The 26523-nt window shown below is 41.0% G+C and overlaps 2 protein-coding genes and 1 long non-coding RNA gene across 4 annotated transcripts in view; 1 reads left to right on the top strand and 2 right to left on the bottom strand.

The window, feature by feature from the left end:
• The window catches only part of SQSTM1 (sequestosome 1), a 71233-nt gene that overhangs the window by 22691 nt on the left and 22019 nt on the right, over positions 1–26523 (top strand). The gene's annotated exons all lie outside the window — the stretch shown is intronic.
• On the bottom strand, positions 1223–11968 carry LOC147367974 (small integral membrane protein 15-like). The gene has a single exon (XM_086407879.1). The coding sequence runs from the start codon at positions 2578–2580 to the stop codon at positions 2239–2241; it is 342 nt and encodes a 113-aa protein (XP_086264005.1). The 5' UTR covers positions 2581–11968; the 3' UTR covers positions 1223–2238.
• LOC147367973 (uncharacterized) overlaps positions 1223–26523 on the bottom strand; it is a 33995-nt gene continuing 8694 nt past the window's right edge. The window contains exons 1-4 of one of the 2 annotated variants that reach the window (XR_015166364.1): positions 15120–15408; positions 12175–12588; positions 5997–6059; positions 1223–2097 (exon numbers count right to left, since the gene is read on the bottom strand). This is a non-coding gene — a long non-coding RNA (uncharacterized LOC147367973). Of the gene's footprint in view, positions 2098–5996; positions 6060–11977; positions 12589–15119; positions 15409–24072; positions 24226–26523 lie in introns of those variants that run through there. The other variant, XR_015166363.1, reaches the window with a different exon arrangement.

Raw genomic sequence — 26523 nt, 5'->3', positions numbered from 1 at the left:
CTGAGGTTGCTTTGGTTCTTCAGGGTCTTTTGTGTCTCCATACCAATTTTAAGAATTTTTTTTTTTTTTTGTTATTCTAGTTCTGTGAAAAATGCTGTTGGTAATTTGAAAGGAATTGCATTGAATCATAGATTGCCTTGGGAGTACGGGCATTTCGACAGTGTTGATTCTTCCAGTCCAAGAACATGGTGTATCTCCCTGTCTATTTGTGTCTCCTTCAGTTTGTCTCATTAGTGTCTTATAGTTTTCAAAGTACAGGTCTTCTGTCTCCTTCAGTAGGTTTATTCCTAGGTATTTTATTCTTTGTGATGTGTTGGTAAATGGGATTGTTTCTTTAATTTCTCTTTCTAAACTTTCATTGATAGATATAGAAAAACAATAGACTTCTGTGTATTAATTTTGTAATCTATAACTTTGCCAAATTCATTGATGAGTTCTAGTAGTTTTCTGATAGTATCTTTAGGATTTTCTATGTATAAGTATCATGTCATCTGCAAATAGTGACAGTTTAACTTCCTTTCCAATTTGGATTCATTTTATTTCTTTTTCTTTTCTGATTGCCATAGCTAGGGCTTCCAAACCTATATTGAATAAAAGTGGAGAGAGTGGAAATCTTTGTCTTGTTCCTGATCTTAAAGGAAATGCTTTCAGCTTTTCACTGTTGAGGATGATGTTAGCTGTAGGTTTGTCATATATGGCCTGTATTATATTGAGATATGTTCCCTCTATGCCCTCTTTCTGGAGAGTTTTCCTTATAAATAGGTGTTGAATTTTGTCAAAACCTTTTCTGCCTCAATTGAGATTATTATGGTTTTTAACTCTTCAGTTTGTTGATGTGGTGTATCACACTGATTGATTTGCGGATACTGAGAAATCCATACATCCCTAGGATAAATCCCACATGATCATGGTGTATGATCCTTTTTAATGAATTTTTGGATTCAGATTGCTAGTATTTTGTTGAGGATTTTTGTATCTATGCTCATCAGTGATATTGGCCTGTAACTTTCTTTTTTTTGGTGGTATCTTGGTCTAGGTTTAAGTATAGAACTATTTCAATATTTAGTTTCATTTTAAAATTAAAATTATTGGACAATTTTTTGCAATTTAAAATTCATTATTACAGGTGAGGAAAACATTAATAAGCCATTAGTTATTGAAAACAAATAAAATTATCAACCATGCATTTAAAAAAGCCATGTTAAAGAGTAAAAAGTTCCAATTATACTATTTAACCAAAGGAAATCTCCTTTACCTCTTTATTTCTAATTATAACATTCTCATTTTGACATAATTACACCTTTTTCACCCAGTTAATACAGTGTAAACAAAATTTTTCCAAATGTTAAGACTTTACAATATATGACATATGACATAATTGTAACTCTTTAAAAGTTCCTTAAAAGAAATTTGAAATTTTAATTTTCACTGTGAACCTGTCTAATCAAAAAGTAAAGGACATCACTACCACATGAATTAAAACAAATAATGGAATAAAAAACAAAAGTGGTATCTATATAATCAGCAAATTATCTGATAAGACATTTTAACTGCTTCACATTTGTGCTTAGCACAAGTGAGAATAAACTGGTTCCAAGGTACTACAAGGTTTGGCATTTTTCCTCTTCAGCTTTAAATCATAGTGTTACTCTACTTAAGTAATCTCTAAGAAAATGGCAGTGTTCTTAAGTACAAAAATTATTATATCCAGTAGGTGGTATTCTACATAGTCAAGATAACAAGAGAAGTCTTTATAAAATTAGATTTTTTAAAATGCAGAATATCTGATTATTACCAGTATCTCAAAAGCAAAAATGAGAAAAATACAGAAAATAGAAGTACTCATTGAATAATATTTCACTTTGAGGAAACCAGAAATGATTCTATTCCAAGAAATAAGTAATAATGATGAGATGTAACACACCATATATCTTTTAAGCCAAACCATGCTTTTCTGCTCAGAACAATTTTGATTTTTACATTCTTAATCTCCTTTGTCTAGAACAGGACCCATTTGAAGTCATTATTTGAATAGAGTTCATAATCTAAAGCCCCTTTTCTCCACAGGATCTTTTCATTTTAGTATGTATACAAAAGCTGCAAAAAGGCAAATGAAAATCAGTTATAAGAATTTGTAGCATAATAAATACCAATTACAGTAACTGTCAACAGACTTCTATACCGAAGCCAAAAAGTTGCTACAGTACAGGTGAGAACTAACATGATTCCTCCATATACTCAGACTTCATTTAGTAATACCATCATAAGATCCAAAAACAAACCTTGATGGGTCCTTTCAAAGATGCATAATTTTCCAAACAATTTTCCTCTGGACACACAGCCTGTACATTCATTCAATCCTTTTTTTAGTCGTTTAGCTTTTGCAATGTTTTCTTGACGTTTTTGTTTCTTCTTTTGCTCCTTTTCCCTGGCCTCAATCATCCTGGCCAATTTCCAAGACCGCACAGCACTTGCTAGAAACAGTGGAGTTACAGCCAAAATAACTGTTGTAAGGAAGCCATATGGGTCCTTTGCAGCCCATTCCACAACATACTCAGCCCAAGCCTTTAAATGAAACATCTTTGTGGAGGCCTTATGCTTGAGTAGTGATCTCTAATTTTGTCCTGGGATTAGCAGCCAGTCACAATTTCAGATGACCTTTGGTTGGCTGTCTTTTTCAACTCTACCAATACAGTTCTGAGAGAAGGCTTAAATTCTATATATTCCCATGCACCTCAATTTTGGACCCCAAGTGCAAGCGCCCTCCACACCAAGGAATAAATATTATTCTTCTTCCTTCCGAAAAGAATTGACCAGACTTGATCTTCGGACCAGACTTGCACGGCGCCTGAAGCTGAGGGCGCCTCGCAGCCACCCGCACTTTCCATTCCTTGTATTTTCCCCTCGCTCACTCTTCCTTCCTCACCCGCACCGCTGTGGCCTCGCTGCCCTGACCCTGCACACTGGCGAGCACCGGCGGGGCTCGAACAGCCAGCGATCCCCGGAGATCAGGGGTCGTCCCCACCACACCCTGGGCTGCTGGTGCTGCGCCGCGGCCATCTCCGATGAGCACCCGGGCTAAACAGCCGCAAGGGCCTCCACCCGCCCCACTACATCTCACGGGCCTTGTGCGTTCGGACCCCCACCCAGGCTTACTGCTTGGTCTAGTTTTGGTATAAGGGTAATGGTGGCCTCATAGGATAAGTTTAGGAGTTTTCTTTCCTCTGCAATTTTTTGGAACAGTTGTAGAAGGATAGGTGTTAGCTCTCCTCTAAAATGTTTGATAGACTTTGCCTGTGAAGCCATCGGGCCCTGGTTTGTTGAGAGTTTTTAATCATAGTTTCAATTTCAGTGCTTGTGATTGGTTTGTTCATATTTTCTATTTCTTCCTGGTTCAGTCTTGGGAGACTGTACCTTTCTAAAAATTGTGTCAATTTCTTCCAGGTTGTCCCTGTAGAGTCAGTTGTAACTTCTCTTTTTTCATTTCTAATTTTATTGTTTGAAGCCCTCTCTCTTTTTTCTTGATGAATATGGCTAAAGGTTTATCAATTTTATTTTTTTGAAGAACTAGCTGTTATTTCATTGATCTTTTCTGTTGTTTATTTCATCTCTATTTCATTTTTTCTGCTCCAATCTATGATTTCTTCCTTCTACTAACTTTAGGTTTTATTTGTTATCTCTCTAGTTGCTTTAGATATAAGCTTAGGTTGTCTATTTGAGATTTTTTTTGTTTTCTGAAGATTGCATTGCTATAAGCTTCCCTCTTACAACTGCTTTCTGTACCCCATAGGTTTTGTTTGATTGGTTTTCTGTGTGTGGTTTTTTTTTTAGTTTGTTTTTGGCCATGTCATGTGACATGTGGAAATTCATCCCATAGATTTTGGATCATTGTGCTTTCATTTTTGCTTGTCTCTAGGTGTTTTTTTATTTCCTCTATGATTTCTTCAGGGACCTATTAGTTGTTAACTAGCATATTGTTTCAGTTCAGTTCAGTCACTCAGCCGTGTCCGACTCTTTTCGACCCCATGAATCGCAGCATGCCAGGCCTCCCTGTCCATCACCAACTCCCGGAGTTCACTCAGACTCACGTCCATCGAGTCAGTGATGCCATCCAGCCATCTCCTCCTCTGTCGTCCCCTTCTCCTCCTGCCCCCAATCCCTCCCAGCATCAGAGTCTTTTCCAATGAGTCAGGCGAGGCTTTATTGGGAATCTTGCTGCAGCAGGAGGGAGGAAAAACGAGTAACAGTTTGTTTCCCTTGTTCCCTGAGTGGGGGAGCGTGCGGGCTCCTTGTAAGACGTGAGAGTGGAGGTGTCTTGGGTCATCTGCCTACCATCTTGGTGGTGCCATGTGCAGGGTGCATGTGCAATATTGTGTTTTTGCTCCTGGCTCCTCAGGATTGGCAGTTGGGTTCTTGTTTATAATTTGTTCCAACTCTGCATGCACACGCAATTATTTTTAGTCCCTTACAGTTTCTTTGTATTTTATTGTTCCAAGGAGGTTTGTCCAGGTGCAAACACTGAAGCAAAAGGTCTCAGGTTTCAAGTACCAGCCTATGTCATTTCCCCCGAGGAATTTTTCACCCTTTATTTATACAGGTTAAGGTGATATTGGGGTGACAACAGTGTGTGGTGGCTTGAAGTGAGATAGTTCTCTATTGGAGACTCAATCCTGGGCCACCTGGGTGAAAACCAGGACTCCTAACTGCTAGGACACCAGGGACTAGTGGGTAGAAGTAGAGCCCTGGTTCTTGTCTCCTTTGAAAAAAGAATTTTACAAAGAGACTGAGGTTATAAAACAAGCACTGAGTTTATTAGCACCTCATATGCATGAGAGAGCATACAAGAAGCAGTTTGTTTAGGACAGAACAAAGCAGAGCCACATACTCAGAGAAGAGTGTGGATGTCCTTGCTAATGAGGAGTGCACCAAAGGGGTGGTTTAATCATTTATATAGGGTCAGTTTTCTTTGTACCCTTTGGCCAGCCACCTGGCTCATTGCCCATAACTGGTCTGACTCAAGGCACTCCCTAGTGTGCACAGATGCCTTCTAACCAAGATGGATCCCAGCATGAGGGCCTCTGGGAGGCTGGTGACACATATTGCAGGGTGGTGCCCCCTTCCCTTTTTGGCTCTCGAGGAACTTCTCTCTTCTCTGAACTTCTCTGCACGTGCAGGTGGGGAGGTCTCCCTGGCTTCAAGAATGAAAGATGTGGTCATCTTTGTTTTTACACCAGCAGAGCTTAGTCTCTCTCTGCTCTTGCTGTTAACTTTTTCTTGATCTGTCAGCAAGAGACACGCTCTTATTTGCTGAGCCTGACAAGCACCAGCTGCTTGGCCTGGGGCCCATCTACTTCTTACTTTTAAGGGCAAAGATCTCTTGTAAAACTTCTTCCTGCTGTACAGGGACCACAGACCCTAGCCCAACCTAGAGGTGCATAAGTCCCTCACTGACTTTTCTCCAAGGACTTGTTGGGGTCTGGGCTGGCCTCTGCCGGAATGGGTTGAATTCCTTGAGCCATCATGAGCTTTACTTGAAATTGTTGAAGCCTAGAAGACAAAAATGGGCTTCCCAGGTGGCGCTAGTGAAAGAACCAGCCCACTAATGCAAGTTAGATGTAAGAGATGCCAGTTCAATCCCTGGGTCGGGAAAATCCCCTGGAGAAGGAAATGGAAACCCATTCCAGTATTCTTGCCTGGAGAATCCCATGGACAGAGGAGCCTGCTGGGCTACAGTCCATAGGGTCACATGGAGTTGGACACGACTGAAGTGACTTAGCACAGCACAGAAGACAAAAACTTAACCAAAAGTTATACCACTGGGGGCCAAAAAGGAAAAGAACACCAATAGCCATTAAAGGGCCTTGAAAGGGAAGGAACCAGGTTAAATTTAGGAGGACTTCCTTAACTGTTGACCAGACAGTGGAGGCAATATTGCTCCTGACAAAACTGTGAAGCCATTCTGCTTGAGTGTATACTTCCTTAATATTAACTTCTACCTGTACTGTTGCATTGATCCTGGTGCAGCAGAAAGTATTCGTTATCATACAAGCTCCATCCATCTTGTTTTGCCAGAAGGTAATCAAGAGTTAGACAAAAAAGAGAGAGGGAAAGAAAAAGAGACAGTTAGCCAAAGAAACAAGAGAGGTTTTAAGTCTTGTTAAGCCTTGCCCTGTCTGTTTCATCATATAATCAAGCTGTCTGGTGAGATTTCTCAGAGTTGTTTTATGATAGGGAAAGCCTCCCCATGGAGCTACCAGTCCTATGGTCAGCCCTGCCCTTGCTAAGATCATTCCTAGTGCTCTCTGGGTTTGGTGGTGAGCCAGAGTGTCCTGTTAAAGATTTAAAAAAATCTTTTACCTCTGTAGTCCCTATAGTGCACTCTCCTTTGAAATGGACATATCAGTGCATATATAGGTCATAGCTTGGTTGAAAAAGGACAGGGCCTGGCCATAATTCTGTAAAATACAATGGCTTGAGTGTCCGCAGAGGAAAACAAACCCGCCAATGAGGCAAACTTGAATTTCTGTCTCATGACTGTTAAGAGTGGACAATCTTGAAGGACATAACTGTTGTTAGTATTTGAACAGTTAGGGGACAGTGGACCATTATGTTGATAATTAAGCATATAAAGCTCTATGATATTTTAAACAAGATGTTCATGTACGATCCTGCTGATACCATCAGAGGGTGGCACTTGATAGGCCAGGATTGCACAGGTGGGTTGAACTGGATCGACCAGGTGGATGGGACATTTTGTTCACACCACTTATATTCCCCTTCTGTTTTGTTTAGGGGTGTGGGCCATAGTTTGAAACAGGGCACTAGTGGGTAAGGTTGTTTATCCTTATAGTTTATCCCTATGGAAGAGGCTGGGCTTCCCTGTGGCTCAGTGGTAAAGAATCCACCTGCCAGAAGAGAAGATAAGTGAAGTGGAAGATAGAATCATGGAATAAATGAAGCAGAGAGGAAAAAATAATTAAAAGAAATGAGGACAACCTCAGAGACCTCTGGGACAATGTTAAACTCCCCAAAAGAAGACAAAAAGAAAGGGTGTGAGAAAATACTTGAGGAGATAAAAGTTGAAAACTTCCCTAAAATGGGGAAGGAAATAGCCACCCAAGTCCAAGAAACCCAGAGAGTCCCAAACAGGATAAACCCAAGGTGAAACACCCAAACATACATATTAATCAAAGTAACAAAAATTAAACACAAAGAGCAAGTATTGAAAGCAGCAAGGGAAAAGCAACAAATAACACACAAGGGGATCCCTATTAGGATAACAGCTGATTTTTCAATAGAAATTCTTCAGGCCAGAAGGGAAGTGATGAAAGAGAAAAATCTACAATCGAGGTTACCCAGCAAGGATTTCATTTAGATATAAAGGAAAAATCAAAAGCTTTACAGACAAGCAAAAGCTGAGAAAATTCAGCACCACCAAACTGAACTTCAACAACCAAGCTCTTCAACAAATGCTAAAGGATCTTCTTTAGACAGGAAACACAGAAAAGGTTTATAAAAATGAACCCAAAACAACAAAGTAAATAGTAATGGGATCATACTTATCAATAATTCCCTTAAATGTAAGTGGGTTAAATGCTCCAACCATAAGACAAAGGCTGGCCAAATGGATACAAAACAAGACCCATATATATGCTGTCTACAAGAGACCCACCTCAAACCTAGGGACACATAGAGACTGAAAGTGAGGGGCTGGAAAAAGATATTTCATGCAAATGGAGACCAAAAGAAACAGGAGTAGCAATATACAATACTCATATCAGATAAAATAGACTTTGAAATAAAGACCATGATAAGAGACAAGGGACACTATATAATGATCAAAGGATCAATCCTAGAAGAAAATATAACAATTATAAACATATATGCAACCAACATGCATCAATACATAAGGCAAATGCTAACAAGTATGAAAGGGGAAATTAGCAGTAACACAATAATAGTGGGGGACTTTCATACCCTGCTGACACCTATGGATAGAACAACCAAACAGAAAATTAGCAAGGAAACACAAGCTTTAAATGATACAATAGACTGGTTAGACTTAATTGAAATCTACACAGCATTTCACCCCAAAATAATGGATTTCACCTTTTTCTCAAGTGCACACACAACATTATCCAGGATAGATCACATCCTGGGCCATAAATCTAGTCTTGGTACATTAAAAAAAAAATTGAAATCATTTCAAGCATCTTTTCTGATGACAGTGCAGTAAGATTAGATGTCAGCTACAGGGGAAAAAAACTACTAAAAACACAAACATATGAAGGCTAAACAACATGCTTCTGAATAACCAACAGATCACAGAAGAAATAAAAAAGGAAATAAAAATATGCAGAAACAAATGAAAATGAAGACACAACAATGCAAAACCTGTGGGATTCTGTTAGAGCAGCGCTAAGAGGGAGGTTCATAGCAATACAAGCCTACCTCAAGAAACAAGACAGACATCGAATAAAAAACCTAACTTTACACCGAAAGCAACTAGAAAAATAAGAACAGAAGAACCACAAAGTTAGTCGAAAGTGAGAAAGAAGTAAAAATCAGAGCAGAAAAATGAAAAAGAAATGAAGAAGACTATAGCAAAGATCAACAAAACTAAAAGCTAGTTCTTCAAGAAGATAAAATAGACAAACCATTAGATTCATCAAGAAAAAAAGGGAGAAGGATCAAATCAATAATATTAGAAATGAAAATGAAGAAATCACAACAGACAACACAGAAATACAAAGGATCATAAGAGACTATGAGCAATTATATGCCAATAAAATGGACAACTTGGGAGAAATGGACAAATTCTTAGAAAAATATGACCTTCCAAGACGGAACCAGGAAGAAATAGAAAATCTTAACAGATGCATCACAAGCATGGAAATCAAAACTGTAAGCAAAAATCTTTCAAAAAACAAAAGCCCAGGACCAGATGGCTTCAAAGGTGAATTCTACCAAAAATTTAGAAAAGAGTTAACACCTGTCCTATTCAAACTCTTCCAGAAAATTGCAGAGGAAGGTAAACTCCCAAACAGAGTCTAAGAGGCCATCATCACCCTAATCCCAAAACCAGACAAAGATGCCACAAAAAAAGAGAAAACTACAGGCCAGTATCACTGATGAACATAGATGCAAAAATCCTTAACAAAAGTCTAGCAATCAGAATCCAACAATATATTAAAAAGATATTGTTATCTTTTTAACATCATGACCAAGTAGGCTTTATCTCAGGGATGAAGGATTGTTCAATATTCACAAATCACCATATTAACAAATTGAAAGATAAAATTGAAATTGAAAGATAAAAACCATATGATTATCTCAATAGATTCAGGGAAAGCCTTGACAACATTCAACACGCATTTATGATAAAAACCTCTCCAGAAAACAGGCATAGAAGAAATACACCTCAACATAATAAAACCCATATATGACAAACCCACAGCAAACATCCTCAAGGGTGAAAATTGAAAGCATTTCTTCTAAAGTCAGGAACAAGACAACGGTGCCCACTCTCACCACTATTCAAAGTAGTTTTGGAAGTCTTAGCCACAGCAATCAGAGAAGAAAAAGAAATAAAAGGAATCCCAATAGGAAAAGAAGTAAAGCTCTCACTGTTTGCAGATGATATGATCCTCTATATAGAAAACCCTAAAGAAAATTACTAGAGCTAATCAATGAATATAGTAAAGTTGAAGGATATAAAATTAACATACAGAAATCCCTTGAATTCCTATACACTAACAATGAAAAAACAGAGAAATTAAGGACACAATCTCATTCACCATTGCAACACAAAGAATAAAATACTTAGGAATAAATTTACCTAAAGAAACAAAAGACCTAAATATGGAAAACTAGAAAACACTGGTGAAAGAAATCAAAGATGACAAAAATAGATGGAGAAATATACCATGTTCATGGATTGGAAGAATCAATATAGTGAAAATGAGTATACTACCCAAAGCAATCTGTAGATTTAACGTAATCCCTATCAAGCTACCAAGAGTATTTTTCACAGAACTAGAACAAATAATTTCACAATTTGTATGGAAACACAAAAAACCTCAAATAGCCAAAGCAATCTTGAGAAAGAAGACTGGAACTGGAGGAATCAACCTTCCTGACTTGAGACTATACTACAAAGCTACAGTCATCAAGACAGTATGGTATTGACACAAAGACAGAAATATAGATCAATGGAACAAAATAGAAAGCCCAGAGATAAATCCACACACCTATGGACACCTTATCTTTGACAAAGGAGACAAAAATATACAATGGAGAACAGACAATCTCTTTAACAAGTGGTGCTGGGAAAACTGGTCAACCACCTGTAAAAGAATGAAATTAGAACACTGTCTAACACCATACACAAAAGTAAACTCAAAATGGATTAAAGATCTCAACGTAAGACCAGAAACTATAAAACTCTTAGAGGAAAACATAGGCAGAACATTCTCTGACATAAATAACAGCAAGATTCTCTATGACCCACCTCCCAGATTAATGGAAATAAAAGCAAAAATAAACAAATGGGATCTGATTAAACTTAAAAGCTTTTGCACAATGAAGGAAACTATAAGCAAGGTGAAAAGGCAGTCTTCAGGATAGGAGAAAATAATAGCAAATGAAACAACTGACATAGAATTAATCCCCAAAATATACAAGCAGCTCATGCAGCTCAATACCAGAAAAATGAACAACCCAATCAAAAAGTGGGCCAAGAACTAAACAGGCATTTCTCCAGAGAAGACTTATAGATGGCTAACAGACACAAGGAAAGATGCTCAATATCATTCATTATCAGAGAAGTGCAAATCAAAACCACAATGAGGTACCATCTCACACTGGTCAGAATGGCTGCTATCAAAAAGTCTACAAACAATAAATGCTTGAGATGGTGTGGAGAAAAAGGGAACCCTCTTACACTGTTGGTGGGAATGCAAACTAGTACAGCCAGCATGGATAACAGTGTGGAGATTCCCTAAAAAACTGGAAATCCCACTGCTGGGCATACACGCTGAGGAAACCAGAATTGAAAGAGACACATGTACCCCAATGCAGTACTGTTTACAATAGCTAGGACATGAAAGCCACCTAGATGTCCATCGGCAGATGAATGGATAAGAAAGCTGTGGTACATATACACAGTGGAATATTCCTCAGCTATAAAAAAAGAACATATTTGAGTCAATTCTAATGAGGTGGATGAAACTGGAGCCTATTATACAGAGTGAAGTAAGTCAGAAAGAGAAACACTAATACAGTATATTAATGCATGTATATGGAGTTTGGAAAGTCAGTAATGATGACCTTATATGCAAGACAGCAAAAGAGACACAGATGTAAAGAACAGACTTTTGGACTCTGTGGGAGAAGGCGAGGGTGGGATGATTTGAGAGAATAGCACAGAAACATGTATATTATCATATGTGAAATAGATAACCAGTGCAGGTTGATTCATGAAACAGGGCACTCAAAGCTGGTGCTCTGGGACAACCCAGAGGGATGGGGTGAGGAGGGAAGTTGTAGGGGGTTCAGGATGGGGGGATGCATGTGCACCTGTGGCTGATTCATGTTGATGTATGGCAAAACCCACCACAATATTGTAAAGTAATTAGCTTCTAATTAAAATAATTTAAATAAAAAAGAACCCACCCGCCAAAGCAGGAGACACAGTTCAATCCATGGTCCAAGAAGGTCCCACATGCTGCAGAGCAATTAAACCCATGCATCACAACTACTGAGCATGTACTTTAGAGCCCAAGAACTGCAACTATTGAGCCCTTGGGCCGCAACTGCTGAAGCCTGTGTGCCCCAGAGCCTGTGCTCTGCAACAAGAGAAGCCACAGCAATTAGAAGCCTGCACACCACAACTACAGAATAACCCCTGCTTGATGCAACCAAAGAAAAGCCTGCACAGCAATGAAGATCCAGCCAAAAATTAAAGAAAAAAAAACAGAGGCAGGATATCTGGTGCCTTTATATCTTGGAGGGTTCTTGAGACATGTGAAAGAAATGCCATTTGTGCAATTTTTGACATAGTGTGTCCATATGGGGGACTCGGGTTAAAGAACTGGAATAGCCTGGAAGGTGCACATGTGCCCAGCAGAGGTTTGGGGTGGGTGGTAATTGTCCCTGGTTTAGATTGTTAATTACCATTGGAATTGGCAGTTTCAGGAGAATGCAAGAGGAGGCCCAGTGGCCAGCTGGGGGTGTTGATGGCACATCCAGCATCTTTTAAACGTTCTCCTTTGGATATGATTCTGGAAATGTTGATAAGTGAGTTTTCTTGCCATTGTCCTTTAGTTACAGGGACTGGTAAAGCAGACAGAGTCAGTAGGGGAAGCATTTCTGGGGTGGAGTGTTTCCCTTAAACCCAGCACAGACAAAAGAGCCACTTCCTGGGCGGGGGTGGCTAAGCCAACTGGTAGAACGCAAACAAGAGTTACAACAGCACGTAGGAGTCCAATTCACCACATCATTTTACTTATCTGTCAATGGTGCCTGTCTTCTGAATAGGTATCTCAGGTTTTCCACTGGCTCACAGGTGTATTGTTCTTCTGTTGTGACCTGTGAGACTTTTGGAGGTAAAAGCTTTAGTCTGGACAAATGTACCCAGTTAGATATCCCTTACAATTTGACAGCAGTGGGGGTGGGTAAAATTATGTTATAGGGGCCTTTCTACTTTGGTAATAATTGGTCTTCAGGGGACCCCTCTTTCCAGATTTTAAGAAGAACTTGGTCCCCAGGGTTTCCTTGTGAAGGACTACCCCTTCCACTGTATTTCTGGTGAAGGTGGCAGTGCCTTGTTGTCACAGTCCTGGATTGCCTTCTGAACTTGTCCTAGATTCATAATATTTCAGGGTCTGTTCACTTCTTCATCTAGCAGAATGTCAATAGTAAGAAAAGCCTTCCCATGGGTCATTTCAAATTACTCCTGAGGGTACATGAACCCTAAGGAGTGCAATGTGAGTCTCTTGGCAGTTTTTTTTTCCCTAAGGTTTTCTTTAAAGTATGGTTCATTTTCTCTACCTTCCCTGAAGATTGTTGTTTGGCTGCTCAGTCGTGCTTGACTCTTCGTGATCCCAAGGACTGCAGCACTCCAGGCTTTCCTGTCCTTCACCATCTCCCATAGCTTGGGGGTGCCAATAAGTGTAACTTGTAGTTTATCCCTAGGGCTGCTGTGAGCCCCTGTGTGATTTTGGGTATAAAAGAGGGATAACAATCACTCAGGGAGACTTTGGAAGTCCACACTGAGGAATTATGTCTTTTATTTTTGCCATGCCATACAACTTAAGGGATCTTAGTTCCCTGAACAGGGATTGAACCCAAGCCCCATGCAGTGGAAATAGAGAGTTCTAACTGCTGGACAACCAGGGAATTCCCAGGAATTATTTCTTTTAAAAGGGATTTACAGAGTTCAGTAGCCTTTTCAGACTGGGTAGGGGAAGCATCAACCCATACTGTGAAAGTATCAATGAACATAAGAAAATATTATATCCTGACTGTGGGGGCATTTGGGTGATACCTAACTGCCAGTCTTCCCCCAGGTATGTTGACCTGGCCTGAATAATGAAGGGGGAATTGAATGGGCCTGCGGGTTAGGCCAATCGTAGGCAAGGGTTACTTGTTTTACTGTGTTTTTTGAGTCCCTTCCCTGAAAAACTCTTTCAGTCAACTCCTGTAGTGCATCCCTCCCATAGTGGGTGGCATCATGTAAACTCTTAGCAAGTTTCTATTGTTGGGCTTCAGAGATTGGAACATTGTTCCCCTGTTTATGCTTGCTTTCTCACAGCTCCATTTCTCAGCTTTTCCTTGTTCCTGTGGAGAATACTAGGGACAGCTAGGGAGTCCGGGGGCACAGATGCCAGGGGCCTAACTTGCTCAGGCTCTTTAGTCGAGTTGCCCACTTTGCAGTTCTGCCCGCTTTGCTGTCCCCATGGCTCACAGAAGATCCATCCCTCTGATGGCTCCTACAGTAGATTATTGAAAGAGTCAGAACTAAGTGTTTATGTTTTATGAAAGAATCTCTAGCAGGTAACATTTCTCCAGCTCTCCTAAGTACTAGGGCCACTGTACAGTTAACACAGCAGCTCCCAGTTATTGACAGAGCCTGGTCACAGGTCATGGGGTGCCGGGAGCCACCATGGGAGATCCCACCCATGACAAGGTCATGTGGAAGAGCCATGACAAGCAAGGCGGATCATGGCTCGAGGGACACCCTGAATCTGCTAGAGGATCTACCCCCAAACCAGAATCTGTCTGTTTTACTATTTTGTGCCTTTCACCAACTCTTCTGACATTAACAGGGGGCTATCCCCGACCACCTTTCTCTGGAAAAAGTCAACTTAGGGCTTCAGTTAATAAGTCTCCTGGGCATGAAAGGAATATTTCTATTTTAACCCCTCTGTTGGCATTCTAGCTTGCCTGACAGGTTTATCCATACTCTTGCAATTAACACACATGATTGTTCACAACTCCCCAACCTTGAAAGGCACGGGAAGCCAAAACATTCTAAAAGTCCTAATGAGCATAGAGCCCTTTGAGGGATGAAAAATTATTAGAATAGATAGTACTGGTAAAGGGCTTCATTATTGGGCCAATGCTTGCTGCCAAGTGCCCATATCTCTTATCCATTGTGCACCTGGGAGTGCATTGGTTAACATAGTTGGAATGTAAAAAAAAAACAAGTAGCAGCCTTGGAATTAACCACATCAGACCTTTGAGCTGATTGGTTCTTTCTTTGTTGTGACTTACTGCACCTTTGCTCTGTGAGAATATAACTCTGTTTAGCACTTTCTGAGGCTGACATAGATTATAAATATAAAGAAAAAACACTCCAAGGGAAAATAAGTTTTCTGGTTGAGCAGCCTTTATCAAAAAAGGGTCATAAAATGTCCACAGGCCTCCAAGGCCAGAAGATAATGTACACAACATTGTTTATGGGAAAGATATGCAGAAAAAAATCCTGGTTTTGATAAAGACAAAACAGGTGTAATGTTTGGGCTGACTCTGTATGACTTTGCATTTTTCATTTCCCTCTATGTACAAGTCAAGGTATAAAAGTTCCTTCTGAAAATAAAGTTATGGGCCTCGCTCACCAAAGCTTGGTCTCCCCGTGTCGTTCTTTTTTTCCTTTTCTCTCCTTTTCTCTCTCTGTTCTTCTCTCAGGATGACTCCTTGGAACACAGGAGCTTTATTGGCTTTCTGTGTTAATCAAGGAAGATCAAGCCTCTCTCTTTGCTTTGCTGTCCTTTCGCCTAAGCCGTCATCCTGAGGGTATGAGGGTATGAGCCATGATCCGCCTCGCTTGTCATGGCTCTTCCACATGGCCTTGTCATGGGTGGGATCTCCCATGGTGGCTCCCGGCAATGGGCATTTGATTCTCACCTAAAGACAGATGACAGTGACAGGCTTCAGAAACGAGCTTAGAGTATTTTATTAATAACACAATTAAACTTTACAACAAAGAACTATCTGGGAAGTAGTCTTAGTAAGTACAGACCTCAAAACAGAATCAGAATTTGATGTACACTGAAACAATCTTTTTCTCTCTAAAATTACCCTCGTTTTTATTAAATATAGCCAAATTATAATTTATTTGATTGCAAACTAAGTCTGATTTCAAGAAATTGACCTGGTTACTTATGTACGGTTATATAGGTTATTTTATTGGGTTGGCCAAAAAGTTTGTTTGGTTTTTCTGTACCTTCTTATGGAAAGTGATGACAAGGGCTTATCACAGATTTTGCTGTACAGATTTGGGTGAATCCCTCCCTTTTTGAAGTCTCCTCAAAATACCTTGAGATTCTTAACCTGTTAGGAAGTGGCATTCCTTATTTACCTGATAAAGCTGCTGGGAACCTTAGTTTCCAGTTTCTGGAGGGATCAGGTAGAGGGAATGTTTCAGTTCTACTTAGGGGTGTAACTTACCAAATTGCTGTAAATTATAATTAGCTTGATGGGAAGAGTTTCCTTATATCTGGAAAACACTGAATAAAAGCCAGTAATGTCTCAGACAAAACTGAAATATTATAACCGTATCCTTCAGTTCACTTATTTAGCAGTTTTATAAGGTCATCAAGTTTACCCAATTTAGTGGTATGATATGAAAGTTATAAGAAACCTGTACTTGTCAAAATGCTGTTTCTGTGAATCTTCTTGAAGATGAAGCATTTTTACAAAGCATCAGCTTAACTGTCTATGAATGACAAAACATTTAAAAAGCACAGTTGAACATCTAATAACAATGTAATTGACAAACAAACTTGGTTATAGTAACTAGAAATTGTGACTGATATTTTTATCAGGACATACCAGATTTTTAAGAATTTCATATAATTTCTAGAGTATCTATATCAATAACATTTATCCATATTATGCAACCTAAGAATGTTTAGTACTCATTTGACAATGCTTCCCGTGTAATTTAATATACCAAATAAACCCAGTTAGTTTAGGATCTCTCATTGGGATGCTTCAGCTGGAGGTCAAAATAACTTTAATTAGCATTTGATATTTGAAAGGTGTAAAAAAAATACTAAAAAGTTTTAACACACTTGGTCAAATAGGCTCACAGGTCCCTGTGAAACAATACTTATTCATTTAACCAAAGTGACAATAAAAGATTTCAAAGGGCAAATAAGTAACAGCTTAAAATTTAAAAGCAAAGAAGTCTGCACAATCTGTTAGTAAAAGCAGGATTCCAAGAAAACTTTGTTCTCTTAGAGAAAGAAACAAAATCCAGTCCTATGCCATCTACTCTTAATCCATTTACTTAGTTAAAATTGAATCCAATCTTAAGAAAATCCTGACCACGTGCAAAACTCTTTTCCCAATGTTCCTTTTCTAGAAACTTCTCCAACTTTCTGTATCCTATATTATTCTGTCCCTAATTTTCTTTTTCATTTAGAAACAACCAGCTCTAGGACAAAACCACTTCTTACCTTTTAATAAAATGCACTTCCATCCTTATACCTTCATTTACTAAAAACATGTTTCCTATTTTCCTTGCTTACTGAAATGTTTTCCTGATAATTCTTAATCTTAGAGCATTAATTTCTAGCAAAAACTAAGAAGCAAGTAATTATAAACTTTCATATCAGCATTTTCTGATCAGAATATCTCATAACCTCTAGAAACATGCATCTTCCCAAAGCATTATTTCTTTCCTCAACATGGTACAAGATATGTGTCTAATAAACACAACATCTGTACTTTCCCTCTTGTAAGAGAAAAATAGGTAAATTTAGACCTGTTTAGCAATTAATGTTCCAATATTTTATCTTATTTGAAATGCCCTGAATATTCAATGAGTTCCTATCATTTAACTTAATTCAGTGTCAAGTTACCAAGATTTAGAGAAACTATTTTAGATGGACATTTTCAAAACTTATTATTCCTACGTGTGTGTTTGTGCTCAGTCGTGTCTGACTCTCTGTGACCCCATGGACTGTAGCTCGCCGGGCTCCTCTGTCCATTCTCCAGGCAAGAATACTGGAGTGGGTTGACATTTCCTTCTCCAGGGGATATTCCTGACCCTTGGATCGAACTTGTATCTCTTGCATCTCCTACATTGGCAGGTGGGTTCTTTACCTTTAGCACCACCTGGGAAGCCCCAATTATTCCTATAGAGTTTACCAAAAAGCTGTTATCACTGTTACATTTACTTAAAAGTTTAATTATATCACGTTATTCTCCTCATTGACAGCTTTTATAACAGAAACAATGTGCACTTACTTTCAGTAACTCTAGGAACAATAAAAGTATTTTACTTAATGTTGATGACTCGAAAGACAGGTGTGTATTAATTAAACCTACAAGCTTAAGCTAACTTTATTCTAGATATTAACTCAATATTGACTGTTTCCCAGGTCACATGATTTCTGGTGAATTTCTTTTGTATTGCTTAGAATTTATATAAATGCTTAATTTACTTTAAGCTAATTAAATACTCATTTACATGTTAATTTTCTAACATGTTAAATAAATATAAATTAATTTTTTACAGGTTAACTTGTAAAAAGTTAACTTGTAAAAGTTACAAGTTAATTTCTAACTTAAAAATTTACAAGTCAGTGTTTACGTTTACAAGTTAATTTTTACATAATGAGACACAGCACTGAAGACCATATAGTTTTCTGGCTTGAGTTTTAAAAGGCTTCTTTCTTTTCCTCCTCAGTCTGGGGGCTACAGATTTTGGATCAGATAGTTCCTGAAAGCCCAGGCAGAACAGTTACATTTTAAAGACTGGAGAGAGAGATGCAAGCTCCTTCCCCCTACTCCCTGTTCTTTAAAGTCCAAGTGAAAGTGGAGAGTGAAAAAGTTGGCTTAAGGCTCAACATTCAGAAAACGAAGATCATGGCATCTGGTCCCATCACTTCATGGGAAATAGATGGGGAAACAGTGGAAACAGTGACAGACTTTATTTTTTTTGGGCTCCAAAATCACTGCAGATGGTGACTGCAGCCATGAAATTAAAAGACGCTTACTCCTTGGAAGGAAAGTTATGACCAACCTAGATAGCATATTGAAAAGCAGAGACATTACTTTGCCAGCAAAGGTCCGTCTAGTCAAGGCTATGGTTTTTCCAGTAGTCATGTATGGATGTGAGAGTTGGACCTTGAAGAAAGCTGAATGCCGAAGAATTGATGCTTTTGAACTGTGGTGTTGGAGAAGACTCTTGAGAGTCCCTTGGACTGCAAGGAGATCCAACCAGTCCATTCTGAAGGAGATCAGCCCTGGGATTTCTTTGGAAGGAATGATGCTAAAGCTGAAACTCCAGTACTTTGGCCACCTCATGCGAAGAGTTGACTCATTGGAAAAGACTCTGATGCTGGGAGGGATTGAGGGCAGGAGGAGAAGGGGACAACAGAGGATGAGATGGCTGGATGGCATCACTGACTCGATGGATGTGAGTCTGAGTGAATTCCGGGAGTTGGTGATGGACAGGGAGGCCTGGCATGCTGCGATTCATGGGATTGCAGAGAGTCGGACACGACTGAGCGACTGAACTGAACTGAACTGAAGTAACCTAAGGCTGGAGTCTCAGGCAATATGGGCTGTGTTTGTATTTTAAGGCTTAAAGTGCTCAACCCATACGCACAATGAGGTGGAGACTTGCAGGAGTGATGGGACAGACAAAAGCACATAAAACAAAGATCCTGATACATTCACTGACTGAGAGTCAACATGTATCAATGACAGAAACTTAAAGGCACAAACAAGAAACAAAGACATGGTATTATTGCAAGGTGGCCTCTGGAGGACTTTGTCCAGTCCAGCTCCTTTCTCAACTAGCCCTTCTGCCAGCTGGAACACAAAACAGAAAAGTATGGGTGCCGGGAGCCACCACAGGAGATCCCACCCATGACAAAGGTCATGCGGAGAGGACCTGACAGGCAAAGGCGGAACAGGACTCGAGGGATTCCCTGGACCTGCTCGAGCATCTACCCCGAAACTAAAATCTGTCTGTCTACTGTTTATTATATTATGCCTTTCACCAACTCTTCTGACATTTACAGGGGGCTATCCCCGACCACCTTTCTCTGAAGAAAATCAACTTAGGGCTCTAGTTAATAAGTTTCCTGGGCTTGAAAGGAGCATTTTTACTTTAACCCCTCTGTTACTATTTTAGCTTGCTTGGCAGGTTTATCTACACTCTTGCAACTAACGCACATGATTGTTCACAACACCCCAAACATAACCTTCGAGCGATAAAAAAAGCTTTATTAGAATAATACTGCATTGTTGAGCCAATGTTTGCTACCGAGTTTCCTTGTCCTTTACCCAATGTGCGCCTGGGAGTGCATTAGCAAGTATAGTTGGTATGCAAGAAAAACAAGCAGTAGCCTTGGCGTTAGCAACATAAAACCCTTGAGTCAGTAAGTTCTTTCTTTGTTATAACTCACTGCACCTTTGCTCCATAAGAATATAGCTCTGTTTCCTGAGGGGGACTGCAGACTGGAAAGATAAAGGGAAAGCAGGTTTTGTGGGTGACCAACCTTTATCAAGAAAGAGCTACAAAATGTTAACAGGCCACAGGGTCAGAAGATGATGTACACAACATAAGACCCTTGTTTATGAAAAGCTATGCAGAAAATGTCCTGGTTTTGATAAAGGTGAAACTGATGTAATGTTGAGCTGACTCTGCATGACTCTGTATCTTTCACTTCTGGAAATGTGTAACTCAGGGTATAAAAGCTCCTTTTGAAAATAAAGCTACAGACCCGGCTTTATCAGAGCTTGGTCTCCCCGTGTCATTCTTTTTTTTCCTTTTCTCTCCTTTTATCTGTCTGTTCTTCTTTCAGGATGACTACTTGAAGCACAAAGGCTCTCTGTTCACTTTTTTGCCTGGGCTTCTAAGACCCGATCGGGAAGGCGCCCTGTGTCTTCACCAGGGAGAGGGTGTCCTGCGTCCTCACCCAACCGAGAGGGCACCTGTGGCCTCCGTGAACAGAGCAAGTTCTGTGTCAGGAACTTTATTGGCTTTCTGTGTAAACCAAGGAAGATCAAGCCTCTTTCTCTCCCCTTGTACTTTCCTTATCGCCAATGCTGTCATCCTGAGGGAATCCCTGGATCCAACCAGGGCTGGACCCCGGTATATGGGGGCTCATGAAAAAGGTGAGCCAACAAGGAGTCTCCAAGATGAAAACGATGGGAGTGTAGGTAAGAGAGCCAAGGGAAAGGTAAAGGGAGGCGGGGCTGAAAAGACTGAAAAAGAGAAAGAGATTGCTGTTCTAACCCACCTCCTGTGGATGTCTATTCAGGCACCAGACTTGGTGCTTCCAGAATGGGCCAGTGAAGGAGCTAACAGCCTGTCCACTGCCCACCAGGGTCATCAGGCCTGAAACCAGCCAATTGTAAGTCATCTGTGGGACTCCAACACCCAGATGGGACCTTCACCTGCACATATATCAGTATATAGAGATAAAATCCCTTATGATTATACACTGGAAGTGACAAATAGATTCAAGGAATTAGATCTGATAAACAGTGCCTGAAGAACTATGGACGGAGGTTCGTGACACTGTATAGGAGGCAGAGATCAAGACCATCCCCAAGAAAAAGAAATGCAAAAATGCTGTCCAACGAGGCCTTACAAAAAGCCGAGAAAAGAAAAGATGTGAAATGCAAATGAGAAAAGGAAGGATATACCCATTTGAATGCAGAGTTCCAAAGAATAGCAAAGAGAGATAAGAAAGCCTTCCTCAGTGATCAATGCAGAAAAATAGAGGAAAACAACAGAATGGGAAAGACTAGATATCTCTTCAAGAACATTAGAGATACCAAGGGAATATTTCATGCAAAGATGAGCTCAATAAAGGACAGAAATGGTATGGACCTAACAGAAGCAGAAGATATTAAGAAGAGGTGGCAAGAATACACAGAACTGTACAAAAAAGATCTTCATGACCCAGATAATCATGATGGTGTGGTCACTCACCTAGAGCCAGACATCCTGGAATGTGAAGTAAAGCAGGCCTTAGGAAGCATCACTACAAACAAAGCTAGTGAAGGGGATGGAATTCCAGTTGAGCTGTTTCAAATCCTAAAAGATGATGCTGTGAAAGTGCTGCACTCAATATGCCAGCAAATTTGGAAAACTCAGCAGTGGCCATGAGACTGAAAAGGTCAGTTTTCATTCCAATCCCAAAGAAAGGCAATGCCAAAGAATGCTCAAACTACCACACAATTGCACACATCTCACACGCTAGTGAAGTAATGCTCAAAATTCTCCAAGCCAGGCTTCAGCAATATGTGAATGGTGAACTTCAGATGTTCAAGCTGGTTTTAGAAAAGGCAGAGGAACCAGAGATCAAATTGCCAATATCCGCTGGATCATCGAAAAAGCAAGAGAGTTTCAGAAAAACATCTATTTCTGCTTTATTGACTATGTCAAAGCCTTTGACTGTGTGGATCACAATAAACTGTGGAAAATTCTGAAACAGATGGGAATATCAGGCCACCTGGCCTGCCTCTTGAGAAATCTGTTTGCAGGTCAGGAAGCAACAGTTAGAACTGGACATGGAACAACACACTGGTTCCAAATAGGAAAAGGAGTATGTCAAGGCTGTATATTGTCACCCTGCTTATTTAACTTATATGCAGAGTACATCATGAGATGGAGCACAAGTTGGAATCAAGATTGCCAGGAGAAATATCAATAACCTCAGATATGCAGATACCACCCTTATGGCAGAAAATGAAGAAGAACTAAAGAGCCTCTTGATGAAAGTGAAAGAGGAGAGTGAAAAAGTTGGCTTAATGTTCAACATTCAGAAAACTAAGATCATGGCATCATTCCCATCACTTCATGGCAAATAGATGGGGAAACACTGAAAACAGTGGCTGACTTTATTTTTGGGGGCTCCAAAATCACTGCAGATGGTGACTGCAGCCATGAAATTAAAAGACACTCCTTGGAAGGAAAGTTATGAACAACCTAGACAGCATATTAAAAAGCAGAGAAATTACTTTGCCAACAAAGGTCCATCTAGTCAAGGCTATTGTTTTTCCAGTAGTCATGTATGGATGTGAGTGTTGGACTGTAAAGAAAGCTGAGCACTGAAGGATTGATGCTTTTGAATTGTGGTGTTGGAGAAGACTCTTGAGAGTCTCTTGGATTGCAAGGAGATCCAACCAGTCCATCCTAAAGGAGATCAGCCCTGGGTGTTCATTGGCAGGACTGATGTTGAAGCTGAAACTCCAATACTTTGGCCACCTGATGTGAAGAGCTGACTCATTTGAAAAGACCCTGATGCTGGGAGGGATTGAGGGCAGGAGGAGAAGGGAACGACATAGGATGAGATGATTGGATGGCTTCACCAACTCAATGGACATGAGTTTGGGTAAACTCCAGGAGTTGGTGATGGACGGGGAGGCCTGGCGTTCTGCGGTTCATGGGGTTGCAAACAGTCGGACATGATTGAGCAACTGAACTGAACTGAACTGGCATTTGGTCCCATCACTTCATGGCAAATAGATGGTGAAACAATGGAAACAGTGACAGACTTTATTTTTGGGCTCCAGAATCACTGCAGATGGTGACTGAAGCCATGAAATTAAAGACACTTGCTCCTTGGAAGGAAAGTTATGACCAACCTAGATAGCATATTAAAAAACAGAGACATTACTTTACCAACAAAGGTCTGTCTAGTCAAAGCTATGCTTTTTCTAGTAGGCATGTATGGATGTGAGAGTTGGACTTATAGAGAAAGCTGAGTGTGGAAGAACTGATGCTTTTGTGAATGCTTTTGAACTTAATTGGAGAAGACTCTTGAGAGTCCCTTGGACGCAAGGAGATCCAGTCAGTCAATCCTAAAGGAAATCAGTCCTGAATATTTACTGGAAGGACTGATGCTGAAAGTGAAACTCCAATACTTTAGCCACCTAATGTGAAGAACTGACTCATTGGAAAAGACCCTGATGCTGGGAAAGATTGAAGGCAGGAGGAGAAGGGGACGACAGAGGATGAAATAGTTGGATGATATCACCAACTCGATGGACATGAGTTTGAGTAAGCTCCAGGAGTTGGTGATGGACAGGGAAGCCTGGCGTGCTGCAGCCCATGGGGTCGCAAAGGAGAAATCTGCTGATTTAGCCTGTTCCATCCCAACCAGACTTCTTGGCATCAGGAAAATAAAGGTGAGAATATTAGGATGATCAGACTTCTGGCCACTACAGGATATGAGGTTTGAACCTCTGTTGCTCTCATAAATCTCCGGTCAACGACAGCCTGCTAGACCAAGATCTGCAAGGTGTGAGGCAAGCCTCTCCCGTCTCAGTCTTCCATCAAGGTGAGCCATTGCTGGCCAGAGGGAGCAGGTCTTACAAACCGAGAGGAGCGACACTGTGGCTGTGTGATGCCCACTCCCTCAGAAGGGTAGGGCAGAAGCAGGAGAAGACAGAGAGGATGGAGAGAGGAGTAGATGTCAGGGGAGAAAAGGGGCAAAGGGGAGGGGAAAGCAGTGAGAGTAAAGGGATAAAGGGCAGAAGAAAGGTTTGCTTGAATGAGGGTACTGAGGCCCTCAGGGGCTGGGAAGGCAGACTTACCAAGTGTGGTGATGCTGAAACTAGAGGTTCAGGAGGCTGCTTGTCACACAAAAGGATGCTGCATTCGGTGGTCCTGGAGGGGCCCAGATCCTCTCCCAGGAAGGGGACTGTGTCTCTTTGCAGAGTATGTTACTGATAAAGGTTCCTGGGCTCCTTAATTAATAGAAATTGGTAAGAGGCCAGACAAGAAAGGTTGGCGAGGCTGGGACTCCTGTTGCAGCAGGAGGGTGAAAACACAAGGAAGAGGTTCCCCTGCTGGGTCCCTGATAGAGAGGGATAAGCAGGATCCTTCTATGGGGTGGGGGTAGGGCGGGTGAGGGCTCAGGCCTGAAGGGCGGCTCAGGTGGTCTGCCCAGCGTCCTGATGGTGCCATGTGCAGGGTGCATGCACAGTGCCCTGCTTTTGCTCCTGCCTCCTCAGAAGAGGCAGTTGGGTTTTTGGTCTTTTTATATCTTGTTCATGATTTGCCCAATTATCCATGCATGCTGGGTTGCTTTTAGTCTCTTATAGTTTCCTTTGTATTTTGTTGCTCTGTCCAGGGGCAAGCACTGAAGCAAAGGGTCCCTGGTTTCAGGTCCCAGCCTGTCTCAACCTCGTTTCCTTATTCATTCATAGCAAATGTTCTAAGCGTCCACCCCGTGCCAGATCTTGCTCGAGTTTCTGGCGACACAGACGCGCTGTGCACTGGCTTCAACCTAGTCCTGCCCAGCCACAGTGCTGGGAGGGGAAGGCCTGTGGGGCTCAGAGAGCTGATCATGTGGGGAATGATCACAGAAGGATAGAGCGCCTCACTGGGAAAGTGAGATTAACCGTATGACCCAGGGGAGAGGAGGAGTTCTTGGGAAAGGATTGATCAGTGTAAGCAATCAATGCCAGTCTGGTGGAGCTCAGTGAGAGAGGTCTGGTGCCGGGAACCGGTGAGGCATTCCACTCGTGACAAAGGTCATGAGGAAGGAGGCTCGGCATACGCAAAGGCGGGATCGAGCCTCAGGAGTCCGCCCGGATATTCTCAAGCATTTTCCCCCAAAAAACCAGAGTCTGCCTACTTTATTGCTTTGTGCTCTCACCTCTGATTTTACTGGGGGCTGTCCCCCACCACCATCTCGCTCTCTCTGTCAAAGAGTTAACTTACAGCTCCAATTCGTAAAGTTCCTGGGCAATTAGGAGTGTTTAAATCCAAACCCCTCAGATGGCTCTCTAACTCGCCTGACAAGTTTACCCGGACTCCTACAGCTATGCATACGATTGTTTACAGTCTCCCAGCCTCGAGAGGCACGGGAAGCTTAAGATATTCAAATAGCTTAGAGCCTCTCAGAGAGTTAAAAACTGTCAGAATAAACTAGTAAAGGATTTCATTGATGAGTCAATGCTTGTTGCCAAGTTTTCACATCCCCTGAATTGTATCCTTGAATGTGTATTAATTAATAGTTGGTATATAGAAAAAAATAAGTAGTGGCCTTGGTGTTAGTAACTTTAGACCCTTAAGGTAATAAATTATTTCCTTTGTTGTAAACCCATTACACATCCACCCTATAGGAATGCAATTTTATCTTTGGAAGATGGTGCCAAACCTTAAAATAATTACTCTTAGAGAAAATAAGTCTTTGTTGATAAGTCCTTGTCAAGAGTCATAAAATGTTAGTAGGCCTTCTGGCCAGAAGATGATGTAAATCACCTAAACCATTTGTATACGATAAATTTGCAGGAAAGAAACCCTGGTTTTTGATAAGGATCAAAAACTGCTGACTTTGCATCCCCTATTATCCTCTATGTGTAACTCAGGGTATAAAAGCCCCTGTTGAAAATAAAGCTACGGGCCTTGCTCACCAGCGCTTGGTTTCCCCATGTCATTCTTCCCTTTAACTTCCAGCTGAGTCTCCATCTGGAGCGCGGAACCCACCACGCTTACTAATTATGCCTGGGCTTCTAAGACCCACTCGAGAAGGTGTCTAGGGTGAGGCACCTTCTGCTATTCGAGAGGGCGCCTGCGGCCTACGTAAGTGGTGCAAACTTCTTGTCTTGAAGTTTTATTGGTCTCCCGCGTAAACCAAGCTACTCAGCTTCTTTTCTCCACTGAATTTTCCTACTGAGCTATCCTCATTCTATTATTCTTTATATCTCTAATTAGCATATAAATAGTCGCCTAGGCCGTCTCTCCTTCGAATACCCTGGATCAGCTGGGGCTGGTCCCCAGCAGTCTGGAACGGATGGGGGCAGGGCACAACACTGGGATATAGCACAGTTTGTCAGGGATTTGTGTTTGTACCCTTGAAACTGTGGGATCTGTCCAAAGCGGGAAACGGAATGGGGCCTGTGGTGGGAGTGACAGTCTTATTTGCATTCTGAAATGACCACTTTGGTGCACATGGAGAAGGGACTGAAGAGACTAAGAGAGGAAGTGGGAAGGCCAGCCAGGCACTGGTACAGGGAGACACTGCGACACACAAGAAT

Source organism: Bos grunniens, chromosome 7 (genome assembly GCF_055505025.1).
Source record: "Bos grunniens cultivar Pamir isolate PY7600 chromosome 7, Bosgru_T2T1.0, whole genome shotgun sequence".
In the NCBI taxonomy this organism is placed as follows: Eukaryota; Metazoa; Chordata; class Mammalia; order Artiodactyla; family Bovidae; genus Bos; species Bos grunniens.
Note: the sequence above shows the minus strand (reverse complement) of the source record. Positions and strands in the feature narration are given on the sequence as shown.